Raw genomic sequence first — 10,000 nt, 5'->3', positions numbered from 1 at the left:
CACGATCCACACACAACTCACCACACGCCCCATTGAGAGAACCACTAATCACCACCACGAGGAGGTTACCCCATGTGACTCTACCCTCCCTAGCAACCGGCCCAATTTGGTTGCTAAGGAGACCTGGCTGGAGTCACTCAGCACACCCTGGATTCAAACTCATGACTCCAGGTGTGATAGTCAGCGTCAATACTCGCTGAGATACCTATGCCCCCAAGAACAATTTTTTTAACATCGAAAAAAACAATTTTAAGTACTATTGTCCGATTAAACGTATAGTTGTAAATTGCAAGTTTCATCAAGATACAATCTTATATCCATTCTTTTAGTCAGCGATCTGATGTTTGCCGATACCTCAAAGTCTGCCGCGATACGATTTGCGATCGACTTTATGAGTCTTTGTGCCTTTTTACGCAGTCCAGGGTTCGCACAAGGTCCTTAAAGTGCTTGAATTCAGCTTTTAGAAACGCATGTACCGAAATACCTGAAATAATGGCCCGTTTTGTCAAAGTGCTTAAAAGCGCTTTAAACTATCATGGAAATATTTTCGATACACTTTGCGCACCTGAGAAACGCTTTACTTTTCCACACGTCTTTTGATGATATTTGAGATGCCTCCCGCTCACAGCATACATCTTTGAACTGCTCAAGATTGAAAGGGGTCATCGGACCGACATGAAAAGCGACCAACCACAGCCAGGGCTGGACTGGGACGAGAAGTCGGCCCGGAATTTTACATACTGCAACTGGCCCAAAAGTTGTTGGGCGAGCATGGGGGGGTGGGGATTCGCGGGCCTTTTCTGCATATTGCGGCGCTGTTTCGCTCTGTATAACATGGCGGCTCATTTTAGCTTATCGCGGCCCATTCGGCCCATTCCGCGACCGAACCACTGGCCCGCTCGTTTCTCTCGATGGCCAGTCCACGATATCGAGGGAAGCCAGGTTTGAGCTGCTCTGCACTTTCCCTGTTGACGAGGGCGCACGGACAGAGCAGAGCGAAGAGATGTTCACGCGTTGAATCAACGACATCACAACCACCACATATGATCGATGGATGGTTACACCCCTAATTAAATGGTTATGAGTCTTTTCCACCACCTTAGTTATCAGCATCACCAAAGTATACCACCAGTTGACCTCTAGTTTATAAATCGGTCAACACTGTTTAAATTGACTGAAAATATGTTTTTCTCTCTCTCTTCCTACAGACACTGTGCACCTCTTTTTCCAGAGCTCATGATTCTCTAACCCTGCGTCGCATAGACCTGAAGTGTGTATCTGCAGCATTCCGAAATATTCGGCAGTTTTCCGATCATGTCCTTTATCCCGGCAGAGAGTTACCAGCCTGTGGTGGAGTGGTTGAGCGGCCTCCGGCTCGACCAGTACTGCCCTGCATTCCAGGAGGCTGGACTGGGAATGTTGTGGGAATGCCAGGATTTAACATCTGCAAAACTTCAGCAGATGGGTGTGGCACTTCCCGGCCATAGGAAGCGGATTCTCGGGAGTCTACGCAAGCTTTTACCCTCAGAGGCGGGGATGGAAGAAGACGAGGAGAGAGATGAAGACAGACCCGTTCCCAGAGAGAGGACGAAATTTCAAAAGTCTGCAGAAGGGTCGTCTGAAGGGGCGGAACTGCCAAATGAGTACAACAGCAACCTGGACAATCGCCCGCCTCCCGTCCCGCCTCGGGTCATGCCCAATCGGCCTCCTATTCCCTTTACGTCTGGATCTGTAATCATGGCAACAGCCCTTGACCCCAACACGGAGACAAACACTGTACAACTCCCAACCATTCCTGAGACTAAAACAGCCACACCTGCTGATCGATCCAAACCCACCCCGCTTCCGAGGCCGCGCCCGGAACACCTGACTCTTAGAGAGCCTCCGCAACAACCCCAGAAGTACGAGAAGAAACGATCACCTATATCGCCCTCTCTCTCTTCCATTTTCCCTGCATCATCACCTTCCTCTTCCGATCAGATCCACCTGTATGAGCAGTGTTCCTCGCAAGGAGAATTGGGCGCTCCACCTCTTCCTCCTAAGAGCTACACTATGGGTGTGTCGAAGGAACCCAAAGATGCCCAGTCATGCCCTCCGGTCCCATTCAGACCTCCCATTCCACCCCCTCGTATCTCCGTCTCCACAAGGACTACAAATTCTAGAAACACCTCTTCCGGAAGCACGCCCAGTTTCAGGTACAGAACACCCTTTATGTTCACAATCATGCCATCTACTACTCTGACTGTTTGCAATGCCAATTTCACTTCTCAGTATTCAGTAAATGGTAAGACAAGTATTCCAGTCCAAACATTATTGAGCACAGCTGGTTCATGAAGTAACAATCCCATTCATTTTCTCCATAGGCGATAATGTATAATGTAACTTATAAACGTTTAAAGACAGACCTATGGTGAGCTCTAGAGTAGTATATGCTTCTGTTGAAAACATCAGTCCACATTATTTGAACTTTGTCTAAAAAAAATCAAGTTTAATATTAGAATTCCTGGTGAAGAACTACATTACCCATAATCCCAATCAGAGAATCAGAAGAGCTCTGCAGCTCCGCCCACTCCCATGACGCACTGTGAATGATGCAATCGAGTCACTCTCCCTACGCTCTGATGTATTTGTATATATTTGAATATTTTGCAATAACATTTGAATATATTGATTCTATACTAATAATCAACTACTTTAACCCTTAACCTTCAGGGGTCGACGGATGCGCCGGTGGAAACAATAATATATATATATATATATATATGTATTTAAAAATGTTATTTATTCCTGTGGCGTAAAGCTGAATATTCAGCATCATTACTGCAGTCTTCAGTGTCACATGATCCTTCAGAAATCACTCTAATATGCTGGTTTGCTGCTCACGACAAATTTATTATTATTATTATTATTAAAAACGGTTGTGTAAAATTTTTCTCAGGATTCTTTGATGAATAGAAAGTTCAAAATAACAACATTTATCTGCTTTTGTAACATTATACACTACCATTCATAAGTTTAGTTTTTTTTTTTGAGAAAGAAATGAACTATTATTCATTAAGGATGCAATTTATTGCTCAAAAGTGAGTGTAAAGACATTTATAATGTTACAAACGCTTTCTATTTCAGATAAATGCTGTTATTTTGAATTTTCTATTCATCAAAGAATCCTTTCTATTGGTGCGTTCAAATAAACGCGGAAAAATAATTCGCCTCGCATTGCTCGCGCAAGTTTGGCCAATGGATTAAATTTGTATTTAAACTCGCGGTTGCGCGAGTAACGCGAACCCGCGAGTATTCCACCTTCTCTTCCGGAAATGGACAGGAGGAGGGGCTTCTACGACAACTCCTCTTTCCGCCATCAACCATGGCCGATATCACAACGATTCGTGGAAGTCCCAGATACGTCAGTGACATCCGGACATTCTCAATGCTGATAGGCTTTCGCGACAACACGTCATGCGGATATTTTGCACGAGTTGAAAAATGTCAATTTGCGTGAACATGCGAATGAAGCGTTTTCGCGTTTTCGCTTCGCGCCATTCGCTTAATTCACGCCTCCTGCCGCAAATTTGCATCTATTTGCATCTTTGCATTAACTTTGTATGTAATTGCAACACGCAAAACGTTCGATTCCACGTAACACATAATCGAGACATCATCGGTTACATGTTACACGTATGTGTTTTCTCAGGTACACTTAAGTGTAAACAGATGCACAACTTACATTATTTCAGTAGTTCACCCAAATGACAAGAGTCGTATCATACGGTTCATGTGTTAAACTTGCTATAGTTTACTTCCATGTTGCTGCTTTATCAAATATCAGTGTCAAATGTAACAACAGCGCCACACTGAGGAACAAACAGCATGTTTATTATGTGTGTGTGTACACGCAAATGGCAACGTCACACTGAAAATCAAAGGGGGTGGAGTCAGGTCCCATTTAAATTTGATTACATTATTTGCAATGCATCATGGGATTGTAGTGCATTCCCTCATTAAAGACATTAAGTGCACAGTCTTGTATCTTTATCTGATTTAAAAAAAGCTGACTCAAATATTCATGATATTTGAAAAAAATGTGTGTCACAAAGATGAAATATCACGTGTTTTAAAGTAGATGATTGTAATATTCATCACCTCAGTATATAATGACTGTATGTCATCGACACTTTTAACAAGTTTAAACATGTTGAAAACTTTAAGAAGTGTTTTTAATCTTCCTCCTAAAAATATTAGAGGATGACGGTCACTGATCTTTAATCTGCATATATTTGATTGATTGATGGATTATGTTCCTTTAAAGATACATTCAGCTCGCAGTTATTCTGTTTCCTGTGCTTGAAGTCAGTTGTTGTTGTTGTTGTTGGCGTGTTGTAATGTCATGCGTGTTCTGTGTGTGAGCACTAGATGTCAGCAGCTCTTCTGTTATTAATCTGTGTTTCCTCACGATGAGCTGCCGGCCCACAATCAAACATTTACATTTGAGTTTTATGAGTTTGTAAGTAATTCACATGACGCTCCTGTTTGTCTAATCTTCAATCATAAGATGTGTAAGATCATGAGAATTCATCCGAGTGTGTCCGAACGTTTCACGGCTAGAGCACATAAACACAAATAAACACATAAAGATAAAACCACACACACACTACACACACTACACACACTTATATACACACACACACACACTACACACACTTATATACACACACACACACACTACACACACACTACACACACACACACTACACACACTACAAACACACACACTACTCACACACACACACACACACTACAAACACACACACACACATCACACACACACACTACAAACACACACACTACTCACACACACACACACTACAAACACACACACTACAAACACAACAAACACACGCTACACACACACACTACAAACACACACACTACACACACACACACATCACACACACACACTACAAACACACACACTACAAACACAACAAACACACGCTACACACACACACACACACTACAAACACACACTACACTCACACACATCATACACACTACACACACACACACTACACACACACACACATCACACACACACACTACAAACACACACACTACTCACACACACACTACTCACACACACACACACACACTACAAACACACACACACACTACAAACACACACACTACTCACACACACACACACACACACACTACACACACACACACATCACACACACACACTACAAACACACACACTACTCACACACACACACACACTACAAACACACACACACAATACAAACACACACACTACAAACACAACAAACACACGCTACACACACACTACACACACACACACTACACACACACACACACACTACAAACACACACACTACTCACACACACACACACACTACAAACACACACACATCACACACACACACTACAAACACACACACTACTCACACACACACTACACACACACACACATCACACACACACACTAGAAACACACACACTACTCACACACACACACTACAAACACACACACTACTCACACACACACACACACACACACTACACACACACACACATCACACACACACACTACAAACACACACACTACAAACACAACAAACACACGCTACACACACACACTACAAACACACACACTACTCACACACTACACACACATCACACACACACACTACAAACACACACACTACAAACACAACAAACACACGCTACACACACACACACACACACACTACAAACACACACTACACTCACACACATCATACACACTACACACAGACACACACACACACACACACACATCACACACACACACTACAAACACACACACTACTCACACACATCACACACACACACTACAAACACACACACTACAAACACAACAAACACACGCTACACACACACACACACACTACAAACACACACTACTCACACACTACACACACATCACACACACACACTACAAACACACACACTACAAACACACACTACACTCACACACATCATACACACCACACACACACACACACAGACACACACACACACACACTCACACACTCACTTCCGTCATTCTTTTGTGCGGTTGGTAGTTTGGAGTTGTGGTTTTCTGTCTCTCTCAGGTTGTTTTACACCTGTTTTCTTCTCATCGTCTCTCTCTGATGTGGTTGTCGTGTATCTCTGGATAACGTAATCTCCGGTGTTCTCAAGAATGGCCGTAATGCTGCCGTGTTTAATGTGCAAGTGAATGTTTGTCGTGTATTCTCCATTTATCTGTTGTTCTTTACCTTTGGATGCATTTGGGCTATTTTAACTTTGTTAGTTTAATGTTAGTGTGTGTGTGTGTGTGTGTGTGTGTGTGATGTGTGATGTGTGTGTGTGTGTGTGTGTGTTGTCAGGATGTGTGTTTAGATACGTGCTGGTTTTAGGACTATAGAGCTGTCGTCTGTGTGGGAGTTTGTATAATGTTTCATGCATTAGCCACTGAAGAAAACACTAAAACTGAAACTAGATTTTTCTGAAGAAAGTATGAGTGTTTTTTAGCTCTGCAAATCTCTCTTCCATGATGTTTGAGCTGACTTCACAACATATGTGCAACCCATTGCTAAGCTGATCTGAGTGGTTTCCAGTGCGTTGCTTGGGTATTTTAGGTGGTTGTTAGGAACCTAAGGTGTTTGGGGTGATGCTACAAGAGTGTTTACTAAGTGGTTACTTTTGTATCGCGTTGCTAGGGTATTTTAGGTGGTTGTTAGGATTTTCACACACAACCGTCTCTAGAATTGACTCTGAATGGCGCCAAAAACAAAACAATGAGAGAGCTCAACAGAGAATGGACAGACTGTTTCGAACTCAAGGTAACCACTCGAACAGCAGGCAGGTTGGCACTGTTTTGGCGGCATGAGGGGGAATATTACGCAATATTTGGCAGGTGGTTTTAATGTTGTGGCTGATCGGTCTACTTAGCTGTAAGCAATTGGTGTTGCATTTGTGTTTATTGCATTGCATGTGCTACAGTCTACACATGTGCTGTCATGCATGTATATTCACACGTTATGTCTGTCTCTATTTGGTGCTTCACATATAAACAGTTCTCAGAGACAGCGGTATTCAGTAACTTCCTTCCTACTGATAAATGCGGTCAGCGTTGAGCTTTCTGCTCTTGCTGGAACTCTAGTAGGGGACGCGTTTGACCACTCGGCACGGAAAGGTACACCAATTACAGACCCGTGCAGCCTTCATCACGATACATTAGGACTTGCGTTTTCTTTCATAGCAGCTACATTGAGTTCTTTTGAGGTTAAAGGTCAAGTTAAAAGGATCTCTGTAGCTCTTGGACACCCCTGTTTCGCATCAAACCATAACACTGTTGTCACCTCCAAAGCTGCTCAAACCCGCTCCGATGATCTGGAGATGTTTTAAATGGATGATGTCACTCTGAGAACAGACGAGTTTCTGTTTCTAGCATCATGAACTTCAGTCATTTCAGTCAGTCTGTGTCCCGAGTGTGGCCATAAATGGGCGTTTGTATGGCCAGGTCTTTCGGATGTGATCATCCCTATGCTCAATTCCCCCACACAGACTCGACCATCCGCTGTCAGAGAGTTGAAAGGTCATTCTGAACTCACTTTTTAAGTCAGTTATTATTGTATTCCCTTCTAAGTACCATGTGAAGGCATCGTTTATGCCTCTTGGTATGCAGTACGCGTCTTCTCGTCGCACCGCCTAACGAAACGTCCCGTTGTGTGCACGACGAACAACCGTTCAGACTGAGACAGGCACGGACTGGCCATTGGGAAGTTCGGGAATTTTCCCGGTGGGCCGGCCTCGAAACAGGGCCCGAATGGTCCGCGATAAGCTGAAATGGGCCGCCACGTTATGACTGCGACAAAATCTCATCATTAAAGCATCACTAATAAATAGGCAGATGCTATTTACCCCACAGTGCAAGTAGTGGCTGATGTTATTTGCCCCCATATTTATATACTAGCATATAGGAGGGGCAGAGGCCAACAGACATTAACCCCTAAACCTAACCTTACCTGTAAATAACCTTATTTATTTCTATATTAGTAGTACAGTGATGCAGTGACACACAATCGAGCCGTGGAACGAGTGCGATCGACAGACCCCGCCTCCGTATCAAACCCTTCTCTGCACTCCCTGGAACGCCCAATTCCCAATTAAGTCCTCTATTCTCCGCATCATCCACGCACAACTCCCCACACGCCCCACCGAGAGCGAGCACCACATTATAGTGACCACGAGGAGGTTACCCCATGTGACTCTACCCTCCCTAGCAACCGGGCCAATTTGGTTGCTAAGGAGACCTGACTGGAGTAAGCTCAGCACGCCCTGGATTCCAGGTGTCACTGAGCTGCCCAGGCCCATTTATTATCTGTTATTTTAAGGGTGGAAACAGGAAATCGGATGGGAAAAGTGTCGAACAGCAGTCGCAACACATTCCCACACCATCTTTACACCCCATGCCACCATAGCGACACCTATCGGCTAGTTTGTCAGTATATTTCTGTGGTTCCACCAGACTGTTGGGGTGTAAATGCCTGCACTGGGTGGCAGATGCTATTTGCACCGATCTGGAATTCACCTTCCAAAAATAAGTTCCAGTATTTTTTATTTGTCCATTATATAATTTTCATTGATGAAATTTGGTGCGAAAATATTTTCAATTATTTAAAAATATTTAAACCGCTTAAATATACAAATGTACAAAAGTGAATGGGGCCAGTATATATTTAAATAAACAATTTTATAAGTTAGACATACACATTATTTGTGTTTACATGATTGCAGTGTGATATAATCTCTTAAGGGCTCACCGGCGTTACATCGTCATGGCAACGGAGTTGTAAAATCATCTCTATCTTCACACAGATGCGGTTATTGAGTGATTTAATGACAGTAAAATCATGTTAACACACATATTGTTTGTGTGTCTATACTTGTGAAACAGTATTTTAATGTTTACAGATTAAACCCCATTGACTTGCATTGGAAGTGTGTCACTGGAACACACATTTAAAGAAAAGGAGGGACGAGTGACATTCATTTTAGTGATTTTTATTGGCTAAATGGTCACAGTTGTTGGCTGATGCGATGATCTCAAGATGACCAAATGTTAGCAAATTAATTATGGAGGATAGATCAGACTTTCAGTGTTTTGTATGTCTGTTTGCCATCTTTCTGTCAGATTCCAGATGCCTTGTTGGCATGATTGAACAGCTTTAAATTGGCATGATATATCTGTATGTCTGCGCACCTGTTGTGTTACGTGTCACGTGACTCTTGTTAGTGCAGTACAGGTGTGTGTTCATGTAGAGGTGCTCGTGAAACCCGTTGTTGGAGGTCACGGAGGCGTGCAGCAACATATCTCACCTGGATAATGATGACAGTTCTTTCTCTCCTCCAGCTCTCCTGTGGATGATCTCTGGGAAACAGATCGAGCTCCTGATATTCCACCTCGGATCAGATCTCCAAGGAGAGAAGTCCCGCTGCCAGCCATCAGAAACAGTGAGTGGACATGCTCTTCATGGGTATGGTGGAGTGTTTTTGGGGTAGTTTATAGTCATTAAACCTGATTTTCTATTTGCCATTTGTGGGTGGAGTCAGGTGGTATTGGGGGGGCGGGGTCTCATTCTAGAGCGCATTTGATTGGGCAAAGTTCTGGACTTTGTTTTGGATAGTTCTGGATTCTCCCCTGTGTGCATCTTCTGGATTTTTAGTCATTGCACTATTGGCCCCGCCCACTGGTGCTCAGTCACTCAGACAGGTGAAGAGGAGAGAGATGGGCCGGTCATGGGAGATTCGTGTACAGTTAGCATGCGTCTTACGGCACTTTTAAAAGACGCAATATCAAGTCACCCATCTGTGCTTGGTCTTTTGTGAGCATGCACTATACGGACATCATTGATTGTTTTGATGCATTTCCGGCAATGTGCAGTATGTTTTAAGA

The 10,000-nt window shown here is 43.4% G+C and overlaps 1 protein-coding gene across 1 annotated transcript in view; it reads left to right on the top strand.

Annotated features, from left to right (window-relative positions):
* The window catches only part of LOC127632176 (arf-GAP with Rho-GAP domain, ANK repeat and PH domain-containing protein 1), an 83,920-nt gene that overhangs the window by 19,424 nt on the left and 54,496 nt on the right, over positions 1-10,000 (top strand). The window contains 2 exon segments of the mRNA XM_052110766.1: positions 1,209-2,195; positions 9,458-9,558. Coding sequence (XP_051966726.1) covers positions 1,315-2,195; positions 9,458-9,558 — 982 coding nt within the window. The 5' untranslated portion in view covers positions 1,209-1,314.

This window comes from Xyrauchen texanus, chromosome 38 (assembly GCF_025860055.1).
Source record: "Xyrauchen texanus isolate HMW12.3.18 chromosome 38, RBS_HiC_50CHRs, whole genome shotgun sequence".
Classification (NCBI taxonomy): Eukaryota; Metazoa; Chordata; class Actinopteri; order Cypriniformes; family Catostomidae; genus Xyrauchen; species Xyrauchen texanus.
This window is presented reverse-complemented; position numbering and strand designations above follow the sequence as displayed.